The 27127-nt window shown below is 45.2% G+C and overlaps 1 protein-coding gene across 3 annotated transcripts in view; it reads left to right on the top strand.

Moving 5' to 3' along the window:
• The first annotated feature begins 1801 nt into the window (after positions 1-1801).
• The window catches only part of SLC22A23 (solute carrier family 22 member 23), a 113837-nt gene continuing 88511 nt past the window's right edge, over positions 1802-27127 (top strand). For all 3 annotated transcript variants that reach the window (XM_059836191.1, XM_059836190.1, XM_059836189.1), the window contains exons 1-3: positions 1802-2320; positions 19100-19203; positions 24544-24698. In XM_059836191.1, coding sequence (XP_059692174.1) covers positions 1802-2320; positions 19100-19203; positions 24544-24698 — 778 coding nt within the window. The remainder of the gene's footprint in view (positions 2321-19099; positions 19204-24543; positions 24699-27127) is intronic.

The raw sequence follows: 27127 nt of genomic DNA, 5'->3' as shown, positions 1-27127 counted from the left end.
GCTTGCAGAGACCGGATCAAGTAAATGAAAATCCAACAATAACTTGCTCTTCCATTTATATTCGGTAATGACGCCAGTCCTCTTCTAATGCACGCAAGTATTTTCTGCTCACTAGCCGTGTTCATGTGTACAAGCGTATATTGATCTGTTGTCTCTCTTTCCCTTCTTCCAAAGGAAAAAATAACCGCACAGTTCAGTAATACATGGGCTATGCTCCATGAGGAAAATAGTCCGAGGCACTTACATGTAAATTTAGCTTAACATAAAAATAACCTCCGCAAATTCGAATTGTCTGTCTTACAACTAATTTTACGATTCATGCCAGGTGTTAATATGGTTACTATTTTTTTAAGCGTGTACTAATTTGACAGGCTGATTGAAGCAATGCAGGTACATCTCCTCGCACCGCTCTAGGTCTCAGAAATGCCCCCTTCGACTTTGGGTTCTTCCCTCCAGGTCTGTCCCCGCTCCAGCCCCCCCTCTTCAGCCTCCCAGGGTGCTCCTGCGACTTGGCTCCCCGGTGCGGTGCTCCTCCAGCCCCGCCAGCCGCAGCTGCACTGCATTATTAAAGGGATGCCCTGTAAATAATTGATAAGGAAATAACAGCGCGCTGTAGAGCGAGAACACCTCCTTCCCCGGCCCTCACCCTGACCGCCCCGGTGCCGCGCGGCCCGCCGCGCCACTTGCCCCGGCGCGGCTCCGCGCAGCGCGGCCGCGGGGCGGCGCGGAGCCCGCGCGGGGCCGCCCCGCGCCCTCCCCGCCCCGCGGCGCCGTCCCGCCCCCGGCGGCGGCGGGTCCCTGCAGGGGGGCCGGGCCGGGCCGGGCCGGCGGCGCGGCGCGGCGGGAGCAGGTGCGGCCGCCCGGCACCGCGGGGGCGGAGCTGGGGGTGGCGGCGGGGCCGGGGCTGGGCCGGCAGGTGGGGGCTGCCGGGAGGCGGAGGGCGAGGAGCCGGGCGGGCTGCCCGCTTCTGGAGGTGCGGCCGGCGGCACGGCTCGGCTCGGCAAGCGGACTGCCGCGGGAGGCGCACGGCGGCGGCGGTGCCCGCAGCCCGGGCCGCGGCGGGGCCCCTTGCTGCAGAGCCAGATGTGCGGGACGAGGGGCCGCGAGGGGCCGGCGGGGAGGTGCTGGGGGCTGCTGCCGCGGCCGGGAGGGTACCCTTAGCTGTGCGGGAAGCGGAGAAGCCGCGTCGGGAGCTGTTATTTTCTTCCCCTCCTTCCTTTGCCTTCCCCCTCCTCCCTCCTCCTCCTCACCAAAACCGGGAGAGGGGGCGTGTTCGTAGAGTCTCGCTGCACCGGTTTTGCTTGGCTTGTTGTTGCAGGGTTTGGTTTGCAGGGTGGTTTTTTTTTTTTCTTTTCTTCCCCCCGCCCCCCCCCCCCCCCCCTTTTCTCCCTCCCTCTCCTTTGGCCCATTGCATGCTCGGATCCGGCTGGATCCTTCCTTTTATTTTCGGTGGTGCCTCTCGGAGGGGGGAAGGGAGAGCTGGGATGAGTGCAGCTTGACGCACAGGCGAGGGGAGGGGGGGCACCGCCGGCAGCTGCAGCGGTTCGTGGCCGCAGGGTGCGGGTGAGGAAGGGAGCGAGCGAGGGGCTCGCTCGGTGCCTCCCCCTTTCTTCGCCCCTCTCCTTCCTCCCCTCCTTTCCTCCCTCCCTTCCCCATCCGTCTCCTGCCCGGTCCGGCTGGAGCGTGTGTGCCATATATTACGTCGCAAGGTGTGTGTGCGTGGGGGAGAGGGAGGGAAGGACTCGCGAGGGAGCCGGGGCTGCCCCAGCCCCCCCCTATGTGAGCCCCCCCGGGCGGCTGGATGGCGATAGACCGGCGCCGCGAGGCGGGCGGCGGGGGCCGGCCGCTGCCGGAGGAGAACGGCTCGGTGCTGGGGGGCGCCGCCGCCCCCCCGGGGCCGCCCCCCGCCGGCGCCGCCGGGGCCGAGATCCAGGCGGTGCCGCTGCCGCCGCCCGCCGCCGCCTGCAGCCCGCTGCTCCTCGACTACGACGGCTCGGTGCTGCCCTTCCTCGGCGGGCTGGGCGGCGGGTACCAGCGGACCCTGGTGCTGCTCACCTGGGTCCCGGCCCTCTTCATCGGCTTCAGCAAGTTCTCGGACTCCTTCCTCCTGGACCAGCCCGACTTCTGGTGCCGGGAGGTGGACGGGCAGGGCAACTGGAGCGGGTCCCTGGCGCCGGGCCACGCCAACCGCAGCGGCAACGGCAGCATCTTCCCCTCGCCCGGGCTGCCCACCCCCGTGGGGGGCAACGCCAGCGAGTGCGACTGCCACGAGTGGCACTACCGCATCAGAGCCGGCCTGGTCCAAAACGTCGTGAGCAAGGTGAGAAAATCGGCTGCCCTCACCCCCTTCCCCATCCAGCCCTCACAGCCCCTCCTGGCCCTTCCCCAGCCCCGCTCTGCACCCGCTCTTCCCAAGCCAGGGGGAGCAGCCGGACACGGCGCGAGTCTGTCCCTCCGTGCTGCTGTTGGGTCGGTCGGGCTCCCCATGGGTTGCCACCAGGAGTAAATCCTAAGTCCCCATGATCCTTTCCCTCCCTGGGTGTCACGTCGCGTGTCTGTCCTGTGGGTTTGTACCTGAGTGCTGATTGCAAGACTGAGCCGCGAAGTTAGGTCCTGAAACGGGATCCTCTGCAGCTCTTTGGGTCCCAGCAATGTGCCAACGGCTGTCCTGCCGTCTTGGGATGCGCTTGTCTGTGGGAAAGACACCACAGGCGAGTGCCACCAGCTAGCGAGGGGAAAGGGTGGCGGAGAAGGCTCCGGTTGTGATATTGCTTATCTTTGTGCAAGCATACTAAAGCAGCCGTAGAAACCAAAAACCAGGTTGATTTTTTGGGGAAGCTGATGCGGTGGTCACTGTTGGGAGGAAAATGAGACAAAGTTCTGCTGAATTCTTCTTGTTTTGTGCTTATTCCCTCGATAAATGCTTCAGTAGAGCAATAAAAGAAGAAATGTCTCACACAAGTTGTACTCCAGAGATAGAAAGTGTATGCTGCTCTGTTCTGTGTTTCCTTGTGTAATGGCTAAGGTGGAAAATTTCTAGTGAGGAGGGCTGCGCCGCTTTCACTCTTCCTTCATATTTGCTGAGTGGCACATGCAAAAAAAGGCCTCGCCTTTTCACCTGAAAGCTTTCGCTTGTTTACGGTACCGGCCCCGCGAAAGCCTTGCTGCCTGTGGATGGGCCTCGCTGGTATTAACAGGCAACTGGAGCTCTTGGAAATGTAAAATGAAACTGTTACACCGGAAAAGTAGTTCCCTTAATCTTAAACCCCCCCGCCCAAAATCAGCAAAAACTACTTCCTCGCTGGGAGCGGTGCTTTGGATTAACTGTGTTTATCTAGTTGGGAGAAAGAAACACAGCAATTATCAGATGACCAGCATGATTGTGCTTTGGTCAGCCGGCATGTGTTTGTATTAATCATTGAAAATCATTTCAGTTTCTCTTTGTGTCCCTTGAAAGCATGCGCAACAGGGGAAAAAGCAGGTAAAGCAAATCCCTCAAAACCTTGAACCCAGAATGAATAAAAAAAAGTAATCCAGCTACAGTCCTTTCATGAGAAAAAACAGGCACATGGTGGACTTGAATGGTTTGTGATATAGAAGTACATAATGAAACTCAGCATTTAAGAGAGGCAGATTTTCTTCTGTTTATAACCAGAGACTGAGCTATTCATATGTTTTAGGGCTGAACACTGATGCTTAAGCATGGAAAAAAAAGATGTTGAAATATTTCTTTTTAGTGTAAACTGTACAATATGTATTTTTTAAATGTTTCAGTCTTCTGAAGGTCGTCATCAAGTTGGCCATAAAAGGTTCAGGGAGAGTTAGTTTGCCATCCTGCATGCTTCTTTAAAAATAATTTTAAAAGTGTTCTTTGGAAGAACTTGCGGTAAAGGGCAGATCAATTTTAAGGGATAAATAAACATCTGTGGTCCCTGCTGTCTTGTTTTCTATTAGAAAGAATAATAATCATCTTTTGAGACTACAGGTTTTTCCAGTGTGGAGTTTTTATTTTTGCTGTATGCTCGCTTCCAAAAACTTGGCAGCTTTTTTGCTTTGATTTGTAATCCCATGTAATTATAATTAGGTTGTTTTCTTGGGGTCAGGATTCCTCCTTAGTTTGTGCTTTGGTTTTGTTCTGGGGGTTTTCTGGGTGGGTGTGCTGTCTGTTTTTATCCTAATGAAGAAAGAGAGGAAAAACCCAGGCAGAACATCAGTGTAGCTTAATTTGGGCTTCCATTCTTATAAACCCCCAGGAGTTCTGATACTGTGGGAGCAATTCTCGTAACTGCTGACTCCTCTTACGTGCATCCCACCATCCTTTGTCAGAAACAGTTGCCCTGGATGAATTCAGAAGACTGGATGTTCAGATCTCCCTTAAGTCCCCTCAAAAATACATTTGTTTTTATAATGTATTATGCAATGTTCTCATCTTTCTAAATAGAGTTTTATTAAATCTTAGTCTAATATACACTCATCTGTGAAGTAGCCAGGGGTTATATTGAAATATCATAAAGAGAGCCAAAAGTATATTAATAAAAAATGCACTTTTGTTTGGCCGGTAAATCCCCTTATTCTCATCTTCAGCAGTCCAAGGTAATTGCTGCCGCATGCTCCATCACTGCTTTGTCTTCAGAAACGATGAAACAATTGTCGTTATTTAGCGCAAAGCGTATTTCCTGCTCTCCGTTTTGTTGATGTACACGCGTGTAAGACGTCACTGTCCCCCATTCCTCGGGAGCAGATAGCTGTCCTTAAACGTTAAGTTTCACTGTCTCCGTAGCCTCTCTCCTAATGGTACCCTTCATCAGATGTCTCTCTGTCCCTGCTTTCTCAGCTCTCCCTTTCCCGGTGCCCATTTTCTCCCAGCCTGTGTCATGCTTGGGATTGATGGAGTGGAGATCTTGCTGTTTCCATCCCCGCTCTGTGCTTTGCTTAGCCCTCCTTCTCTTTGAGTCTTTGCTGGAGCCAGGGGTGGCCTTGCACCTTCCTTGAAGAGGGGCATTGCCACGCTAGGCGCTGCCATTATCCTGACCTCCTTGACTGAGTCACTGGGAACGGTGCTTTTTATAGCACTGCCAGTCACTAGAACTGGAAATGGTAATAAAGGATGTACTGCTTATTATTTAACACTGTTGAAATACATACAGCGAAGAGGTCAGATGCATAATTTAACCACAGGGATTCCAGTGGCCATATTAAATCACCTATCTGAGCTAATGTCCTGACTTGGTACGTAAATCTTGGACTTAAGCTTGGTGTGTACATAAATATCTTCCTTTAGGACAATTGACTTGTAAGGCTTTTTCACTGATAAATGCTTCTTTGAGGATTTTCATCTGTTCTTTATCACATCATTATTATCACACTGCTATGAACACAGCGCACGTGTATTGTTGTGAGAGATGTAGCCTGAACTAGCCTTCAGGCAAAAGGCTAGTAAAAAAAAAAAATAAATCTATCTTTTAAATGGTTTGTGTATCTCATGGCTGTCCAAAGGAAGGGTGCTGAGAAATACTCTCCTTTTTTGCCATGAGGAAACCTGAGGTCTCGTTTCACCCATTTGCAAAGTGACACTTCAGATAAATTATTAGCATTAATGCAATAAGCAACATAATGACAACTAAACATACGTAGCCGTGAAGCCTAGCAGGAAGCTGGAGTGTGTACTCAGCAGGGACTTTTCTAACTCTCTCATAAACTTCTTTAGTGCCTGGGTCTTCTGACCATCTGCAAAGCCAGCTGTAATCTTGGGGCAAAGTCTTCATGGAAGCTCTTAGTTACGGGATTGATGGTGGTTGTTTTTCCCTCCGTTACTAGGGTGACCTGTCTGCTGTGTTCGATTGCATTAAGTGGTGGGGTTGTTTGTTGTTTTGAATGCTAATTTGTGTAATGGACACCAAAAGCTGACAATGGGGAAGGACTGAGGTTTGATTAAATTGCAGCAGTTGATGGCACAGCATCAACAACACATCTGTCCACATCCGCAGCGTTCCAGATCGTTCCACCTCTTGGGGGTGGCATAGAGGGAAGTGGTTAGTTGAAGGCTGCGTTCTAATCACCGAGAGCAATTATGTAATAATATTTCATGTCTAGTCACAAGAGAATTCCTGTTGTGGCTGCTTTTCTGCTCCAGATGCCTTGTTTTGCTGCAATGCTGTTCTCTTGGCTCTCAATGTCCCACCTGATTTGGGTTGAGTCATCTTCTTCCCAAGTAACATGCCATTGTTTTACCTATTTGCCACTGGTTTGATGATTCTTGTGCCAATTTGGCTGAGCCTCTAGCAAATTGTCCCATCCAAAAAAGCAGACCTTAATTCATGAGAGCCAAATGGTCCAGGGGCAGTGCTGCCTTGGCATGAGCTTGGATCATTTCAGGCTGGGATGTGATGCTCTTTGCCCGTGCCCTACCAGCCTTTCTTTATCTTCCTTTCATGGCAATTTTGGCACTCTTCTGGACATAGCAATCTGAATCAGCTGAAGGCAACTTGGTAGAAAACTTTCTCTTTAAATACATTTTAATAAAATTATTATAGTTTTTTTTCTCAGTTTTCTGCTGGGTTAATGAAGTGAAAAGGCTCTGTGCAGTGACATGTGCCCTAGAGCGTGGTGTTGTCTCATGGCATTATTGCAGGTATCTGCAAGTAGCCAGAGATGGTACAACAAACAAATCTGTGTGAGGTAACAGTGATGATAAATTTGGCATTGCTTGTGGGGTGATATTTCGTGGGGTAGGGGATAGGTGTGCATTTCAAGTGGACTTTCAGAGTATAGCTGTTAATTAAATCAAAGGGGATCACTCTGACAAGGTCATCCTGAGAATAAGAGCAGTGCCACCCTTTCCAAGCACAAATGGGAGGAGGTCTCTCACTGGTTTCTGCGTGTCCTCCAGTTGGTTGGTGTCTGCAAAGAGACTCTGGAAATGCTGATGCTTCTTTTTTTTTTTTTTGCAACTGCCAGGATTTGTCTTGTCAGTGTTGGTTCCTGGCTGACTGGCTTCTACTTAGTCCCAAATCAATGAAAACCTCGAGTTATTGTACCCAGTGCGGTAGTTGGGTCAGAAGCAGCAAGATCGAAGCTAGTATATCACCCATGCCTTTGCTCCGCTTGTACAGATTGAAGGGGGCATAGGGACCTGCAAGGCAGATACTTGCAATGGGTAGAAAGACTATTCTAAATTTCTTTCAGACAAGGCTTTGAAATTATTCTCTGTTCCTAATGGGTGCTGAAGGGGTCAACAAGTCCCTGTGGTCAGAGGGATCCAGAAATACTGGCAGACCAGAGCAAACTTCTACTACTACTTTTTGTGGCTTCCTCAGCTGTGGGAGAGTTCCCAAACTTTTTTTTCCTTCCCTCTGCAAGTTAGCTGATAAAGAGTTAGCAGTTGTCTGTCTGAGCACTTGCAGACTTGAGAAACCTGCTTGTTAAAGAGGGAGCCAGGGGAGCTGACTGCCTGTCCTGCTGCAGCTGCTCTGGGGCCTGCCCGTACACACCGAACGTGGTGATGGAGTCTCCCGGTTATCAGGGTGCTGGTGAACAACACCCTAAAACACCGGGGTGAGTTTCTGGCTGAGTGGAGTGAAGGAAGGGGATGGCTGTTTCGGGAACAATACCTGCAGTTTCCTGGTGGTGCAGAACTGTCCTCTGCCTGCCTGGAAACAGCAAATTACCTGATGTTGATGTTTGAGATAACCAAGTATGGTATCACCAGACTACAAATACATGTTTAGTGAGCCTAGATACTGTGTTTATTTATTTGGGGGGGAAGGGGAGAATTATGTACAGGCCAAAAAATTTTGAAGCAATTGATCTAGAAAACACAGACTAGGTTAAGACCAGTATTGACATCAGAACTCAGGTAGTCTTATGTTTTCTATCCGGTATGGATTTTTTTCACTAGAGGAAATGTTTATAGAGTTGATGTTTATTATCACCCTTAAATAAAGCGTCTTGGACACAGGAATCTGATTTCAGCCTGCCATAGACAGTTTTTAGCATTGGTAGAACTAACAATGATCCCCCGAAAGGTAATTCCGTATTGAAATATCTTAAAGTCATTCTCAGCTTTTCAAGACTTGCTATTGGGCCTTTCATATTCCTCATTTTCTGTGTGCATGTCAAACAACTGCTTTTTTTTTCTGGATGGATGTGATGTTTGAAACAGTTGGGGTTTTGTTTGTTTTTGTTTCCACTCCCTAATACATCCTGTATCTCAGTCATTTAGTTTAACTATACTGACCCTGCCCGTGCTGTGGCAGAATTTGCAGGCTATGGTGTATATTTACCAGCTGTTCAGGCAGACTAAAACCAAATTTCTAAAGTGATGTAACAGTTTTACCTCTTCTTACTCTGGCTACAAGAGTGCAATTATAAAAGATGACCTCACATTTTTCTTAAAGCATTTGTCAAAGAGGAGGAACTGGCACTTAGGATGGCATCTAATTTGGACCCAGTTCAGATGGTAACCTTGAGATGAGGGTTACAGCCCAGCCGAATGTGAAGGTGTTAATTTTTTAATGAAAAAACTTGTGGAATAACACAAGACTCATGGTTTTCCTTAACTTAAAAACTTTTGGCCATACTAATGGTGCAAAGTCTTAACTTAAAGCTTTCCAAATGAATTCTAGAGAGCTGCTAAATTTAGAAGGTGCTGAAAGGGATCCAATGCTTTTGTGTACCTTGTCTTTTGTTTTCCCTGTCAGCCTGTTTGTTTCTGCCTGGTTTCCCCTCTGTGCTACCTAGTATCCCTGCTTGGGACAGTTGCTCTCGCTCACTCCCTTTCGTACTCCTTCTTCCCTCAAAGGGACTTCTCTTGGGCTCCAGTTGCCTCAACTCTGAAAGTGTGCTTAGCTCTCATAATGTAATTTTTCTTTAATATTTTTTTCCAGTTGACTTTTGACAGCAGGTGACCTTATGTGCGCTCTGAATTCCCTTTTAAAGTCAAGGGGGAAGGAAGGGGCCTGAAGGAGGGAGAAAGGAGGTTCAAGCCCCTTCCAGAACGTGTCATGGGGGTGTGTTGCAGAGGTATCCTGGCAAAAACAGTGTCAGCGCCTGATAACCACCCCGCGCCTTACCAGAGCCGCGCTGGCCCACGCCCAGTGCGGGTGCTGCACAGCCTGCCGTGCCACCGTCCTGTAAAACCCGGCGGGCAGTGATGATTAATGTGAGCGTTGAGTAGCTCTCGCTGATCTGAGCCACGTCACACCTGCTGGGAACACGCAGTAGGTCTGCGCCTATTCCCAGGCGGTGGGAGATGCATCAGCGGCTGGCTGTGGTGTGCGCCCGTGCTTGGCTCAACCGGCGTGTTCGGGGCAGAAACTCCTCCCTGCCCTGCGAGCTGATGAGGCGAGGGCTGGGTGGGACCTGTTCCTGTGGAGGCTTCTTTCTTTCTTTTTTTTTCCCCCTACTCATATCCTCTCCAGGAGGAAAATTCAATGTGTAGTACAGGGCTTTGTTAGGATTTTTATTTTGTGTTTTTATTTTGGAGAGCCCTAAATGCCGGTTGTCCTACTCAAACACAAGAACAAAAGACTAAATAAGTGAATATATTCTGATACTTGTTTCTGGAATGCCTATTTAGATCCACAAGTGGCAAAGTCGGGAGAATCGGGAATGCTACTTGTGAGATGCAGGGAAGCGGTACATTTGTCTTGTCCAGCGGCATGTGATTTATAGCTACCCTTGCACGCTGTTTTCAGAGCAGGGTTGTCTGGTTCCCTGGAAAAGGTTTTCAGCTCCAGACAGTTGTGGAAGAATTAATTTTGGCTCAACTACTGTCTCCCTGTTACTTAGCAGTGCTCTGGAGCTGCCTGGTCTCCTCCTGGCCTCCAGACCAAAGTCCACGAGCGTGTAGACAACGTCACAATGTCCTCCCTACAAATATTATTAAGGATAGGGAATGTAAATTAAACCTTAAGACCTTTCCCTGCTCTGTCTCCCAGGGCTATGTAAAGCATTGTCTGCATGAACAATACAAGCTTGACAGACCAGTTTCTTATTTTGATTTGTAAAACAAGAAGAGTATTTTTCTCCTTTCTTCCTTCCCCTTAAATATTTAAGTTTGAATTAATACCAGACCCTCTTTTTTCCCCTATCCTTCTCCTTTTCTTCTTGCCTGAATTATAATAACTGTAGTCATCAAATGATGAGAGGGCAGGGTCATGGCAGTAATAATTACATGTCAAAATTAAGGTGTTTTCAGCTACGGTGACTTTGAGCAAGTATTTTTCATGAGAAATGGCTTCCTCCTCTTGTCTCCTTCCCCCTTCTCCATTTCAGAGTTTTTATGCCATGCTTGACATTTTCAAGTTTTTTCCCCAATCCTTAAGAAGGCCCAATAAGAGAGTAAATTAGGTTTTGCCATGTCAGCCCTCTCAAGGCTGCGTATGTGCAGTAAGTTTTACGCACGTGTGGTTTTGACAGCCTGAAAAATACCAGTCCTCAAAGTGTTAACTTGTTTTTGATAATCAGATGCTAGCAAATGTTTAACCAAAATGTTGGGGGTTTTTATATATGGCTTCTATTTATAGTGCCTAGACCTGTTCTAAATACCAATATGAAAACTAGTTCAACTTTTTATTTAGATTGGTTGCAAAGCCAGTCCCAGCAGCATGTACCTTGATCAGAATAAACATTGTCATCAGCTGAAAACTGAGGGATGGCACTCAAAAACTGTTTTTTCTCTGTGTGTCTCAGTCAGTCCTAGTGACAGGCATTGTTGCTTCTGGTCTTTTCATAGAGCCAGAGGGAGGCAAACAGCTACAGGTCTTAAAGCAAAGAATAGGTTTAAAGTTAGTTTTGTGACAGTGGCTCCTAACGATGTCAGAATACAAGTAGAAAAGATACTTAATTGCAGTACAGAGATGTAAAGGAGAGATAGAAATATCCTGATACTGCTCTCTGGGTAGTTATGAATATGGTGTTCATAAAAGCTGCAAGCAAGATTTTGTGTCTCCCAACTCTTTGATGTTAGATGACATTATGAAGTTGGAAAAAGTGAAGCAGATCTCATCAGCTGCGAAACAAGTTAGTTGACTAATCTGGGGAGGGTGAAGGCTGGAGAAGATCAAAAGGTCTCAGAATAAAGGGAACTCCTGCTACTGAAAATAAAAGAAGTAGTGATGGAGAGGTGGGTGGTATATGGATGTTACTAAAATTGATTTAATCATGTTGAGTATTCAGAAGACTGTCATATGATTAACAAATCATATTTTAATTGTTAGCGTATTAGTGATGATTATTTACTTAGCAAACTTCCTTCTTCCCTCACCCCGTGGGGAAAAGAAACAGATCTGTGATGAGAGCAAGGTTGGGAACAGAAGAGCTAATTGCTTCTGATTAAAGTGTGAAGTTGAAGGCTAGATTAAACTTTTCCAGTTTTGCAGTGTTTCAGGTGGCATCTCATTATCTTGGGACTCTGCTGATGTGCTGCTCAGTGGATAGCTTGGAGGGTCTTTTTTGCTTATGGCACGGACTAAGGAATAATTTAGTGCAGAGCATTCAATTTAAAGACTTTTCCAGTTTACTGGCTGTGAAACAAAGTTGATTTCTGTCTTCTTGCATATTTGAAGTTTTGGGCTTGTTTTGTGATTGCAGTTCTGCTTGAGCTGTCTCACTGCGCTGGGGAGATGGCTCTTACAGGTGAGCCATGACTGAAAGACATTAGATATGACATGGGGCGCACAGATGTGCGCAGTACAGCTCAGCTGGCAGCCTGGTGCTGCTTCTGCGGGCGCAACCAGGAGATGCTTCAGTAATGCATCTGCTGTTGGCATCACCTTCCTGCTGCTGGGGGGGGCCGTGCACATACTGGGTGCGACTGGGACAGCATCTCCCCATAGGGCGTAGTGGGGACAGCCTAATTACGCTGAGGTAATTAATATAGGGTACAGTGTATCTCTGTCTCTCTCATTGCAAGCAGCTTGACACAACCTGTGCCTTAGGCTTCCCATCTTTATTACGGAGCTGAAGTTTGCAAACCAGGAGGAAGTGCTGTTTTATGTATCGGTGTTCATGCGGTGGTGTGTAGCAGCACGGCACCAAGCCCGTGTGCTTTATTTTTAAGGCTGAAATACCAGACTTGAAGATACGCTTCAAAAATTAATGTGGAAATTTCACAGCTAAGTCATGTATATCCGAAAATGTGGTTTTGAAAGATATATTTCAGCAACTTCAACTATGTTAAACCTCAGAAACCATCAGGGAAATCTGTGAAGGCCACGGTTGTGCAGTCCTGTACTGTTTTGCGGGGATGGAATCTGTTTTCATAGGCACATGAAACTGCTTTCATACAATGCTGCACAATCTAATTATATCTTTCTTGGAAGACAGCTAAGCACGTGACCCCTGGCTCACACACCCTCTCCTTTTTCTCTCTCCCCACTCCCCTCCCTCCCCATGTCCCCAAAACCTTTGGCTTTGCAATAGTCAAAAGTAGTTTCCTTGCTTTATTTTTCAAATGGTACGTTGCTCAGGCAATCACGTCTGTAGTTAAAGCAACCTGACAATTTCTGTGTATATGACCCTGTGTTCACCGTTCACAAGTGATCTTCCTGGGCTGCAGCTTTCCCTGCCAGCTGTCTACTGTGGTCAGAAATGGTTTACTGGCTTCCAAGAATGAAAAGTGCAGAAAATGTTGTTCCCACTGTAAGAAAAATGAATCGGACAAGAAGCCGAACAAAACAAATCCTTGCATCTGTTGAGTTAGCAAGCTCCAGTGTATGGGAATAGGGACCCCAGATTTGTCAGGAGTGGGAAGGAGGCAGATGTTGAGCAAACGGTGATACTCTGGTACCAACAGTATCTTTTTTGCTACCTGAGTAAAGTTCTTGCAAACTTGGATGGTTATAAGCAAATTACTACTGAGCAAGTACACACTGGTATTTTCAGATGTTTATTAGAAGGATTTATCTTTAAGAGGTCCTAAGCACTCAGGCACTGGTCAAAAATTTTCAGCAAAAGCATCCACTTACGATACAGCTGAAGAAAGTTAGATGTACTCAGTGCTTGGAGGTCTAGCATCATCATACAGAGAGGAAGTAGCTTAAAAGTCAGGTGTTGACTGTGTGGTGGGTTGAGGCATTCCAGTGTAGGTGGTGTAGGCTTCTTTGAGTGGCTGTTCAAAGAAAACAAACAACGAAACCTCTCAATGGCTGGTTTATTGTTTTTCTTGTGTTTTTTTAATGACTATTCTGTTTTCCAGGTAAGTCCAGTTGTATCTGATAAGAACGTAAGGTTTTGCAAGGATTTCCTCCCATCGATAGGAAAGATGTAGTTTGGAAGATGTTTGGTTCTGACTGTGGCTGGTCAGAGAAAGAGGAAATAATTCATTTTTATAGCTTATTCTCAAGTCTTTCAGGATTATTTGGTTTATTTTTTTTACTCTTCTTAATATCCCCATTTTGAAGTGTGACCTTCTTGATATTTCCACCCAGCTGGTTGTACTGGTGGTCAAAAAATGCCAGGTGTTCTCAAGAACATTTTATTGATACTTAAAATACAGATCAGGGAGTGTTTTGCCCAGCTGTTATCTCAAAGGAGAGGCATCACTACCCTGAATCTTGAAGGTTAAATAGTTTAAATGCTCTGTCATTGCATGGCTGAGAGGGAGATACAGAGACACCTGAACGGAGCAGTCATGTGGCAGTAAAACCACCCCAACTTCAAGTGTTGCAGTTGGGCTGGCATGTCCCTCTCGGAGGTTTCTCCTATAACCTTTTTTCTGTGGTTTAACTGCAGAGTTATTTTCCATGAAATTGAGCATCATGCTATTTTTCTGGAACTTGAACACTTTCTTTAGCATTAAAAATGCAGCCAGAGGGTCATCTTTGGCCAGGGGTTGAGAAGGGGAGGAGAGAAGCATTGTCCTGTAGGAGCCTCGAGGGAAATCTTGGTACAGCAGTCTCCTGTGGCTGCAACTACGAGAGCTGTTTGGATAGTTTAGTACTGGGAAAAGGCATTAGTGGTAGGTATATTAGGATAGAATTACTGACTTTTTTCTTTTCTTCTTTTTTTTTTTGTAGTGCTTGGTCTGCTGACTTGGACCTTCACATTTTTTTTGGAAAAACACTCTAAGAGAATCTGAAGGCATCATAAATTTAAACTCTCACTAGACGAGGTATTTATATAGAAGATGGACACTAGTTCTGTGTAGGGAAAATTGAATGGGTTTGGATATAAAAAGATGGAGCAGGAAGGAGAGTAACAAAGAGGAGACCCAAAACACACAGACCTCAGTGACAAATGATAGATTTTTGTTTTCATTTACTGGTCTTAAATTCACCATCTAACGTGCAGGCGAGGTTGTGGCTTTTCCCCAGAAGGGATTTGGGGCTGCCGTGGTAAACCATGGCATAAGTGATATTTAGAGGCTGGGGCTCCCAAAGCCGGACCTTTTCTCTAGGAGTCAGGAGGCGGCTTATTGTGCATGGGGCACATTATGTGCCTCAGGATGGAGCCAGCTGAAGGCCAGCACAGCAGCTGGGTGCTGCCTGGCCGCAGAAGGACCAAGGGCGCAGCTTTGTGCCCGGTTTAGGGTCTTCCAAGGCAGTGACCCTCTAGTTTCCCTGTGCTGAAACCAATGCAGAGAGCAGTTGGAGCAGAGCTATGATCAACCTGCAGACTGTTTGGGGAAGGTTCTGCCGCTTTCGGCAGCGATCTGGACATTGGCCATTGGAAACGGACTCTCCACAGTGTGGGGAGAGGGTGGGTGTGTCCAGCTCCCCTCTCATCGGCTCTTTTTGCCAGGCTCTGGCCAAGCATTGGACCAAAGCATCTCTCTTCCTGTGTCTTTGCTCTTTTTGGGACAGAAGGGTCTCCCTTGCACTTTTCCGTGCAATCAGGGTGAAGGTAGAACAAGCCAAATCCTTGGTAGGCATCTTATTATGACCATTTTGCAGTGGATATTCGATGTGTTAGGTAGTGTTATGGCCTCTTGAGGACAAGTGCTTTTGAGGCAGGAGCCCTTAATTGAGAGAGCCTCTGTTTGTGGTAACGAACATGCAGCAGACTTTACATTTGTGGCTTTTATAACTTCAGTGCAAATAGTGACTCACTGCAGGAGCCCTCTCCAGATTTTCACGCCTTGTAAAGAAGTTACGGGATGGTTACTTTTGGGGTGGGTTGCCTTTTGCCAGATGTCTTCCCAAGCATCTCATGTTTCAAATAGTGCTCCGTCTTGATGTGCAGCATACTGACTCACACATGGGTGGTGACTCACTGATATCAATTAAACATTAGGATCCTGAAGGTGTGACTCCTTAAGCTTTGACAAAAAAAATGCTGTCACAACATGACATGAACCACCTGCAATATATTGCACATCTGCATAGGTGGCAAATTCTATACATTGCTGTACTGCTATGAAAAAAGCTTTTGTTTTTAAATGTTCCCTTTTCAGCAGCATATTTTACATACAGTTCTTTTTGTTTCAGCATAACAATGCAGTCCTATTGGTTTAGCAAGTCACTTTATCAGATCTCTCGCATTAGGAGGATGGATGGAGGACAGAAAGACAATCAAAACCTAGGGACACAAAGAGAAATCCCAGGGAGCACTGTAAATTTAGCAGCACCTTTCCTTCAGGCTGCCTGCTGTTAACTCCCAAGTGGGACACCAGGGGATTCAGCCAGAGCAGTTATAGGATTTAATGGTCTCCTGCTTGTAACAGATCAATCTACCTTTTGTAAGAGGCAGTAGAGGATTACTGTCTCGTCTCTTGCCTAAACAACCTCCCAATGCAGATTTACTTGGAGTGCCACTTGAACTGTCATCAGTGCTGCCCAGCCCAGCATTTTTCTTCTGCAGGGACATGGAAACCTGTTGCTCCTTTCTCTGTGGAGCAAATCTGAGTGTCGTGTTTGCAGGATGAAACTACCAGCACTTACAGCAGGACCTGCAGTGGCTCCGGGCACAACCGTGCCATGTGGGCATGTGTCGAATACACTCTGCTCTGCCGAGCCCAGGTGTATGGAAGGGGGAAAGGCAGCACTGATGCTGTATAATAGTTCCTGCTTCATTTCTAGCTCTTCAAAGCTGAGGCTGCAGTCCTCAGCCTTTTGGCTTTTCCATGGGGAAGGGAAGGGGGAGTGCAGGTCTCTGGCAAAATTACTGCACTTTCAGCTTGACGAAGCCTTATTGGTTTGCTCTGCTGCTGTGTTAAGATGGGTGGGGGCGATATGCTAGCTATTAAATATGTATTTTGTCCTATTGATGTCATCTTTATGTGAGTCTGCTTTTGACTGCAGCATCTGTTTTTTCTTTTGTGCCCTCTCCTTATTCTTCTGTCTCTTTGTAAGTCAAATGCCCTGGTGGCATCCACCACTGTCTTACGGAATTTATTTTGGATAAATAATTTCACAGCAACCTCGCTCTAGTTTGTGACAACTGCAGGAGGAGAAACTGGAGTATGCTTGAGCTCTTAGTACTGAGTAAGCAATTTGGGGTTGTGAGAGATTCTCTGGAAGTTTGTGCCAAAGCAACTGTTGAAAAATTTCCCGATTTCCCTATTTACAAATTCTGAGGGTTTTGGAGAGTGGGAGGTGTGGGGACAGTCAGGGGCTGCCTGCATCTGTCAGCACCCACGTTAGGCTGCCCGTGTGGACTTGGGGGATCAGCTCTGATTTGCGCTGGCCTGCAGAGCGAGTGCTTAACCAAGGGCCGGGTGCAGGATTTGCAAGGAAATACATGTTTTTATTTTCAGAGCAGCTGGGGAGTTGGGCAATAGCCTTAAAAACAAACAAATGATGACTTGCAGATAAGTTGTCAAAAGGAGTGGGTGCATTTTAGGCACTGCTGAAGGACGTACTGATATATTGACTTTTCTTCTGCTTTTAAACTGTTACTCTGTGTGCCAGTGTGCCAAAGTAGTTTGACATCTGTTGTCCTGGCCTGAAATTTCACAACAGCCCTTCATGAGACTTTGGCTCTTCCAGCCATGAACCTTTACCTACGTGTAATCTGGTACTGCACATTCTCTGCCTGGGGCTTGTGCAAGGGCTGGCTCTCTTTGACTAGCAATAGTGAGCTGTGAAAACGAAAAGGCACTGGGATATCTGCTTTTTCTTTTTGCACTTGGATGACATCAGCATTCGTCTGACAGCAATAAAACTAAAAGCTAACAATTTGTAGAGAGTGCCTTTAAAAAAGTGTTCCTGTATAAATATGACTGGTTTTAATAAACTTAATTTGTTCTCTATAAACAAAAAGGATTTATCATTTTTAAGTAGCATATACACCTTCTGGATTGTGAAAATAAACCCAGAGCATTTGAAAGCCTGCCCAGAGCTCAGATGTACCTTCTGAATTTTCTTTTGTTTGAGGCTTGTATGGGCAGATAGTTTTCTTTGCTAACTGGAGATTGGTTCTACAATTGCAAATATTAGGAATTGTATTTCCCCCACTTGCTGAATACTTCTAAGGCATCAGCATCTTCAGAGAGCAATTCTCACTTCCTTGCTGAGCTGTTTGCAAATAACTCATAGCTATTTGGTGGAAAAAATACTCACTTATACTACTTGCTTTTGGTTCCTTAGTGCCTTCAGTCTGTAGGTTAGAGGATCAGACATGTATGTCCCAACTTCTACAAGTCAGTGCAGTGATGTACTCAAAAATACCTTTAACTAAAACAAAAAGGCTGAGCCTGAAAGCTGGCATGTTTCTTTTGGCCATACTATATCGCTATACTTCTTGGTGAGATGGTATATTGTAGGGAGGATGTCTCCTGTGATGTTGAACCAGAGGGCTGAGTCAGAGCTAGCCTTATTTGTGGAAGGGCTGTTATGTCATGAAAACGCTTAAAAGTGCCATACCTAATTGAACTCTTTTGACAGAAGCTTTTTTTGAAGTTGCACCTGACTTTTAAAAATAAATTGCATGCTTTCACTTTGCACTTTTGGCCATGAAACTTCAGTTACTGGTGTCAGGATGGCTGCTACTATTACATTACACACGAACAGCTATTTAATCTGCAAAGTTTCAGTTCTGGAGTATCTGACTCTCCAGAGTTAGCTGTACTTATTTTTCATGAAATGTGCATGGCTCCCATTACCATTGATATTTGAACACTTCACAAACCATGAACAAATGTATCTTCCTACATTTATTCAAGGGTATAATAGTACTATCCACACTTTACACATAAGAGAGATTAAGTTACATGTCTGAGGGCATTGAGGATGTTGAGCTAAAGCCAGGAATACAGCCTGGCTCTCATGAGACTGAGTCTAATGCCTGAGAGGGAAATGTCTTGGAGTTTAGGGAAGCCTTACTAGAAACCTTGCTGTTCCATATTTCTCATGGGAATAAGGCAGTGCCCTAATGACGGGGTGCCTGAAATGGTCCATTTTCCCTTCCTTCGGACAGAAAAGGTAATTTCGGTATCAACGATAGCTTTAGTGTGGAGGTTCAGCCCCTGTCTGATCTCTGAGCTGTGAAATGTCATTGTGGGAGCTGCTGTCCCAAGGAGTCGCGTGGCTTTGCTGGGTTCTCTGGCTGTCCTGTCTGGCTCCGTGCCAGGACCTGGCTTTTCGGACCTGGCCTGACGAGCCATGCTGTTAGTCAGTCTTCATCCCTTTCCACTGCCTGGGGAATCGGGATGCTTTTCTGAAAGCCAAAGCGTCTTGACACTTTGTCTATGGAGCTAGTGGCCATCAGGGGGCTATGGCAAAGCAGCTGCTTTTCCCCATGTTTCTGAGCGGCCCCGGGGAGGTCAACAGGAGAACTTGCTCTTAAATTGTCAGGCTTGCTGCCGGTGGGCTGCATGGGGCTCTGGTAGTAGGTGTCTGGGGCTGCTATGGTGAGATGCTCAGCTGCATCAGTACTGCCAATGTCTAAAGTCATGTGGCCTGGAGAGAGGGAGACTTAAGCACTGGATATTGTCATTTTATAATTAAGGGCCTGATAAAACTCACTGAAGTAAACAAGTCTTTAATTTTCTTCTTGGGATGGGGGTTTTGAGTTTAGGGGGAAAGTTTTTTCCTCTGCTGTTTCCATGCACTCACTCTAGGTCTGAAATTTGGAAGAAGTTCTACACCAACGTTGGCATGTTTAAAGGCATCTGAGAACAACTAATTTATTTCAGTTTATCTGTCTTTTTTTCTTCCAGTGGGATCTTGTTTGTGATTCTTCTTGGAAAGTCCACATTGCTAAATTCTCCCTACTGGTAGGATTAATCTTTGGCCACTTAATAACAGGATGTATAGCTGACTGGTAAGTGAAAAATCTTTTAATGCAATGTAACTATAAATAAATAACAATAAAATATTAAAGATTGTTTCAATTTTCTTCTACTTTATATTCATGAAGAACCCTTGCATAATGATTTTTCAGGTTCTGAAAGAAGCATGATGAATAAACAGCTTAAAACTATGTGTTAATTGCTTGAACTGAGTAATTTATATCAAGGTAAATAACGTGAATAAAACCTATTTGATAGTTGACTTAGTTATTTCCTGCTGACACAATTTATTACAGCTGTAATGCTAGTACAGAATTAAGTATTTTCTAGTTACGTAAGTAAAGTCTTTGGTTTAGGGTTTTCTATGTTTTTAGCCAAGAGATAGGGCCAAAAGAAACTGGAAGCGGCATTGATTTGACGGAATACAAGACTAGCGTAATGTCAACCTTGTGCTAACACAGTATCTTTTGGGGGGTAGAAGGCTGTTTTTTGCAAACCTTTCCATTGTTCTATTTTTAAAGTTCTTGTTAAGCAAACATTTTGATGTAGTGTTAAGGAATCGCTGACTTATGTGCTGTTAATATTGGGGTATTAAATTTTAAAGCATAGAGTGCGATTCCTTAAATTGCAGTAGTGAAAACATTATTGGATAACCCAGTTATTCTGGGCGTTCAGCTTTTATTTAAAGAAAGGGTCTTGTAGTGCAAAGGCGGGGGGGGGATTAAAGGCATGACTCAAGTGATTTCAGTGGAAACTTGCAGCATTCTGAAACAATAGTTCTGCCATGCTGTCCCAGTCATTTCAGTGGCTTCCAGCACAGTTGCCAATGTTGGTGCTTTAAATGGCCCCAAGTTAACTCTTTTACCATTCATTAAAAGAGGAAAGGAAGAAGAAGAGTTGCCTATTAGGGAAATCTTACAAAGCCTCAGCAACTCACCAGTCAGTTGGGAGAGAAAAGGCCCCCTGCAGCTGTGCAGTAATTTCGCTCAAGTAGTCATAGCAAAATTGCATCTTAATTCTTGAATAGTCACTAAAAGTTTTTGGGCAAGTGAGGAATCATGACTTTTCAGTGAAGTAGGGAACATGCATGATGAAATATAGTTGAATTTGATTAAAATACCAAAGTAAAACAGGGCTCTAACAACATGTAGAAAGTGTATTGGGGAAATGAATGAAGTATCTTGCTTGGTTTTCCTAAAAAGGAATCAGTGTGGAGAAAGCAGACTTATTCCCAAGTTAGGAAAATGCTGCTATAATTGACAAATAAGTCACAAACAAATGAACAACTTGTTGCCTAAGGCACTGGCTTTGAGAGAGAATTGCAGTAAGCAGATTTAATAGCGCTCTGCCACCAAAAGGAGCATCCTGCTCTTCCATCCATTTCTGTCCCCAGTGTGTACTTTGGGCTGCTACGTGTGCTTGTTGGACCCCTCTGCAAGCTGCTTAGCTGAGCTAATGCAGCATAAAATTACCCTGATATAAAAATGAGATATTTTTCTCTTTTTTGTCTAGTGAGTTTAGGAGAGCTTAAGGAGAATCTGGTTCCCAGCTGTGGTGCAAAGGAGAAAAAGGGTAACTTGGTGGCTGAAGGGAACAGTGACCCCCTTGCCCTTTCATGGGTGACCAGAAAGGACACTGTTTGCTGCCACCAAAGCTGGTCCTCGTGCTCCTCTTCAGTGCCTATCCTTGCCATCTGCTGTAACTGACCCAGCAGGGATCCTGTGCTGGATAGTCCTTTTGTCATTTAACAGTAGCATTTGGGGCTGGGAAAAGAAGACCTAAATGGGATTTACTTAGCTATTTAATCACGACTTGAGTTTCCACTAAGACAGGGGATTGTGTGGAGAGACGGATACAAAGGGGATTGTACCTGTAAAAAGAGAAAAGAAAAAAAGGACGTCTGTCCCAAGCAAGAGCAGGGGAGATTAAACAGAATAATTTATAAAAGTGTTACGAACTTTCAAAATCTGTTTTCATTTCACTTATGTACCACTCTCTATTTTAGATAATTAGAAGATGCTTTGGGGTTTTTGTACCATTAGGGTTTGGGCTTTGCTTTTCCTTTTTGAAAAAAGGCTTTTAAAGCTGTATGTGGCAAAGGCGTAGAGTGTGTTAAGGTCATTTGCTAAGTAAACTGAGTGGTCTATGTTCAAAATACAGTAGATGTGCATGCTGGGATAGCTCTGTGTGGAAAATCTATAGGAAGAAGGTCTGTAAACATGTTTGACTGTGTGAAGACCGATTGTGTCCAGTGCCTGAATTAAGTTACTTGCTCAATGTGCAGAGGGCTGCTGGCAGTTTTGCCTGCTTTGGACAGAGGCTGTTGAGGTCTCTGTGGAAGGCTTCCTTCTGGAGCAGGTGGGCTTGGTGTTCATGTAGCATCAAGACAGTAGGTCTCTACCTCTCATTGCCCAGGACTGCCCCTGCTTTGCACCTGCTCTGGTGCTTTTTGGAGCCTTTGTGCTGATGTAAGTCCCAAAACCGAGAGAAAACCTGCAAAGAACAGTGTAGGAAGAGCAATTTGATCGTCTGCAAGAGCAAAGCTTAGTCTTCTCAGGGTGGCAAGGTACGTGCATAGGAGCATGGGAGGAGCAGGTCTTGTCCTCAAACTATTCACTCTCCCCCTGTGGTGCAACTCTGACAACATTAGCAATATCTTTTTGATGCATCTGCATATCACACTGTGTGGATTACAGATTCTTCAAAAGCCTGGGGTTGCTTGTATCCCTAGTTATTTACCTGTGCAGGCAGCATTTAGCATTTGGTCTAGATAATAGTATGCAGTGTAGGCTGAGACTTTTGTGGCACATAAATCTCTCTCTGGAATAGTTTGGATGGCAGCAGGTAGCATCCTGCAGCTGTTTTACCAGGGAGACTGTGTATGGTTTAATTTCTCACAAGCATTTCCTTTTACTGTTAGTCAGAAAATTCTGCCTACATATAAAAGGCTTTTTTTTCATGCTTGAAGACACCATCCTGTCAAAACACTGCTGGATCACCCAATGTATGGCTGATTGCTGCCCTGGAGCTTTGATTTTTGAGGAATGTGCTGCATGCCTTGGTGAGGAAGGAGACTAGTATTGTGTCTGGGAGGAGGTGCTGGTGATGCCTCTTACTGGAGGGCTTTTCTGGCCCTAGTTGGCTTTCACAGGCCCAGGAGGGTCTTGGATTTCCTGATTCTTCATTAGCAGCAACCATTCACTTGCATAACTTTTGTAACGGTAGAAGAAATTCTATGTCCTAATGATGGATAACCTCAAGTACAGAAAGTGGGAGGAGGGGAAGAAGGAAACTGAAGCATGCTAAGCATGAGGTCTCTTTTAATCAACATGAGGGAATGGCAGGTCAGGCTTGTGATGAGAATTAAGTTCCTAATTCTGAGTGTTTGCATAATGCCTTTCATCTACAAAACACTTCCACAAATACTAATTAGTATGAATTACAGCTTGGCAATTACAAAAATAGGGCTGCAAAAGTCTGCGCAGATTGCCGATAACACAAAGTTCATAGGTTTTTTCCTGTATTCAAGGTTTCATATGTGGTACTTCCCCTCGCTGCCCCAGTGCTTTGTGTTCCATAAATATAAAATCTGAAGCACACACAGCAGTAACTGCCCCAGTGTCCAGCGTGTTCCCAGTGCAATGCATATCACTGAGGCAGGGATGTGATGTTCCCACCCTCAGCTCAACAGCAGCTCATCTTCTGGAGGGCTGGGTTTGTGTGCTGATTGAGAGCAGTCTGCTTTGACCTTGCTGTCTTCAGTTTGCATGTTGGTGCGTTCCGTTTTAAAAAAACTGAGCGGTTAATGCCAACAAGTTAAATCTTTGAGGTTCCCCACAGGTGATGCTACAGATGAAAAAAATAGTAAACCTGTCCTCGTGCAAGGAGCCACGACATCACCGCCTTAGGTGTGACTTTGAAAAAGCGGGAATGGTGACACACATACTGGTGCACTCTTCCAGTTCCCAAAAATGTAAAATATTGTAACGATGTCTCCTTTTTAGCTCTTCACCCCTTAGTTTATTGATCTTGTTCCATTTTAAGTAAAGCAAAACCCAAAGTTCTAATTTTGAATGCATATATATAATATACTTTATAGTTGCTAGTAATAATCCACTGAAATAACTGAATAGAAACACTTCAGCATGTGAAACTGGACTATGTTGTGAGATTTAAATGTTCTTTATCGTGCTGGCATTCAACCTGATGGCTGGCTTGCAGCTGACAGACTGCTTTGAATGGGTCTGTGAAAGCTGCCTACGAAAAGCAAGTTCATATATTCTTTGTGGAAATGGCATATGGAGTTGACTAAAAGGGATCCTCAGTTCCACTGGAAAACTTGTGGGAGTTGACAAGTTGAAAAATTTTGGAAATCTCCACATAATGATCCAATTCTTGCTTAAAAATAGCTGTGTGCTTTGTATCATTCTCCTTGCACAGCAAGAGGCAGGGGGAAAGGGGAATTATCAACACTAAGCATATGAGTAAGACATGTTCCTTTGACATAAGAGCCAAACTCTGCAGCAAGTGCCTCCACTTTCGGTGGCAGCGTAACTCTTCCTCCTCAACAGCACGGCACCAACATGTGCAACTACAGGTTGCAGCTGCAAAGGAGGACTGCAAATCCTCATGCCCCTGTGGCCAGTAATCATTTTTGGAGTGGTTTCTTCCTTACCCTGCAGTCGGTTTTTGTAGGTCCCTGCAGCTGCTGTGGGGATCCAAGGTGGAGGGACTTGGAGCTCAGTTTTCCTGTGAGTGTTATATTGGCTCTCTAAGCCTCAGTGAAGCGACATGAGCCCTGTTTCGTGTGCGGTCCGTGTTTTTTAGGCTTGCCCTCAATAACAAGGCCAAGAAAAGTAGTTTTTTGAGCCAACTTCTCTTGCAGATGAGGCTGAAAAGCACATTTGTTGGGAAGAGGAGACCTCTGCAGTAAGCTCTGTGGCTGTAGACTATAGAGAAATAGTACTATCCCATGCCATATAACATGATACCATACACTCTCCCGTATTACTACAGAAAGCTCTGATAAGTTCCTTTAATCTCCAAGGGACTTGTTTATGGCCTTACAGTACTTCCTACATGTTTCCTTGTTCATCTTTGGTGTTTTGAAAATGATGGTTAAATCAAGCAGTAATACAATGAGCTGTCTCTGTTTAATCCCATCTGAAATGAACTTGTCAATGCAAAGCTGGCTGAGGAATCTGGGGTTTAGTAAGCAGAAAAAAATGGGAAGGATGGAACAAGCATTAAAAATGGGTGGCAATATTTGGAAGGAATTGCATGACTAGTTCCCCTCTTTGCCAGTTGTAATGATCTAGCGTTATGTGCATCCTGGTTTTTAACACTGTTTCTCCATAATTCCTTATTTTTAGGGTTGGTCGACGGCCGGTACTGCTCTTCTCTGTCATATTCATTTTGATATTTGGACTGACTGTGGCACTCTCAGTGAACGTGACCATGTTCAGCACACTCAGGTTTTTTGAGGGGTTTTGCCTTGCTGGAATAGTCCTCTCCCTGTACGCACTGCGTGAGTATGCCTTCGTCACCTGTCCAAATGTGTCTTTATCGAGTACATGGTTTGCCGCTCTCTATCTTCCTCCTTTCGATCAAACCAGAATTGTACGGACTGAAAAACCTTATTTTGGTAAGGAGAGTAGGGATTTTGCAGCTGTCTCTTTAGGTTGCTACAGAGCAGTCTGTGAAGCTGTTTGAGAGCTCATTTTAAGAGTTACAAGGTGTTCTGGGTTTGCTTGTTGTTATTTAAACCTAGAAGTCATCTGTGTTGTAGCCATAATGTGTAATGGGAGTGGATTTCACCTGCAGTATTGAGCTCAGTAGGAGACTCCCCACTTCTGCTGTCTCTAGCAGTACGTATTCTGGCACTTTTTCAGAAATGCCTCTGTTAATTGCTGCAAGAGATCCTGTGTCCCTGCCTCAGGATTGTAAAGTACAGCAAAAGTGCCTGAAGTCCTTTTATCAAGATTTTTTGTTTGGTTGTTGCTGGTTTTGTCTGTTTCAAGGGGGGAAAAATAACTGAGAGAAACTTGAGGGAAAGCTTGTAAGAAATGTCTACATGCTCATATCTGGGGTGACTGGTAAACCTGTACCCAAAACACTTGAAAACCCCTTTCAGAGGCCTTGCCTTTGGAGAGTACATGCGTAATGTCACCAGCCTAATCTGTGTCCCTTGGATATGCTCCAGAGAGCTCCGTCTGCTTCTGCTTCCTTGGCTGTTTGTAACTAACAGGTAGTACCGCACCAAACGAGGAATACACAAAATTTCCCCCTTTATTATGGCTCTGTAAAAGTATTATTTAACTATATCCTGGAAGCTGCTGTACAGATCTTCATAAATTTTTATTTACTTCCTACCGTAGATGGTATCTAACCCATCAAGATTTAGCACAGTATCCTTACTCTGCATGGAGTGTTTTGTAGTACTAAGCTCCACAGTTTTTGTTTTGTTTTTGGTTTGTACCAAGGGCAAAGAAGCCTGACTAGAGTATACAACAGTTTGTTATGTATTGCACTTCTTTATAGCTGATATGGTACCCAAGATACATATTTTTTTAATTCTCTTGCCTTTGGTCATGTAATCTCTACTGAGAATTTTTCACCAAAAAACAAAACTACCACTGAAGACATTACATTTTTATTGGGAAATGTTTTAACCTCTGCGGTTCCCATAGGAGGGGGCTTCAGCCATTACCAGTATGACATTCAGCTGGAAATTAGGCTTGTTGGGATTTTTCACAGCCCGGTGAAGCATGTTAGTCTTTGGTTTTTTTGTTTTTTTAACTTTCAAAGGAGTCATTGCAACTGAAGACTTTCATGGGGAAATGCCATCTAAGTAAAAGTTTCATTATGGATCTTTTGAGATGAGAGAGAGAGAGAGTGCATGTGTCACCTTAGATCAGACAATAGCTTGCCAGCCAAGGCTTTCAGTTAGCAAATGGGACACCCTGGCTAGTTCATGCTCTGCTTGATCCAGAGTGAGGATTTGAGTCTGATTTTTCTCCCTTGCCGTAATTCAAGTGTTTGCTATAACCACTGCTGCCTGGCTAGACAATGCATGACTAGAGCTAGTAGGTGTTAGGAGAGATCTATGTGAAATTAGCTGCAGCCTGAACATCAGTGTACTTCTATGGAAGTGGGAAAATGTGAAAGATGCAGCACCTGCACCTCTGGTAAATCTTCCGACCTTCTGGCTGGGGAGGTGAGGGGAGTGGGGTTTTCTGTATTAAATATCTTAATTTAAACAAACAAACAAGTTGTTGTCTTGGTGTAGAGTAGTGGGAGAGGATTAATTCCTAAAGTCTTAAGAGAGTGGGAGTAACAGGGTTTTTTGTTGTTGGGTTTTTTTTGTGGTGGTGGTGTTGGTTTTGATTTTAGTCCTCATAATCTATTAGGCTTCCTCTCAATTTAGATTTACTATCTTTCCCTTTCTGCTGGAGCCCATAGCATGCCATTGCACTCCTTTGTGGAGTCATTTTCTGTTTCATAGCCCCTCTTCCCTTTCTCTTAATGGGCTTGATTTCTTCCCCTGATCATTTTCTGTTTCATAGCCCCTCTTCCCTTTCTTTTAATGGGCTTGATTTCTTCCCCTGAAGGTTTGTTGCCCCTGAATTCCCAGCTGGCTGCCCTCAGCAGAACAATAGAAAGTGGAAAGTTTGATCTGCTAGACGCAGTCATTAGCCAAAGTTTTCAAAGCTACTGTGCAGAAAAAAACTGTATAGGCTTGCATAGCCTGCAAAGGTAATTAGCCTGCCACAGGGATCCTTTTACACTGCGTTGAGCTTGCTAGTTGTGTTTGGGTCTATGGCCTGCCTAAGGGAAACTGCAAGTATCAGTCCTGGATGCTTTGGGAGTGGGAAGAGCACCAAAGAGCTGTCCTTAAAATGCAGAGCTGCCAAGGTGGAGTTGCCCTCACCATTCAAACCTCACTCTTAATAGCCT

The sequence above is a fragment of the Gavia stellata genome, chromosome 3, assembly GCF_030936135.1.
Source record: "Gavia stellata isolate bGavSte3 chromosome 3, bGavSte3.hap2, whole genome shotgun sequence".
In the NCBI taxonomy this organism is placed as follows: domain Eukaryota; kingdom Metazoa; phylum Chordata; class Aves; order Gaviiformes; family Gaviidae; genus Gavia; species Gavia stellata.
This window is presented reverse-complemented; position numbering and strand designations above follow the sequence as displayed.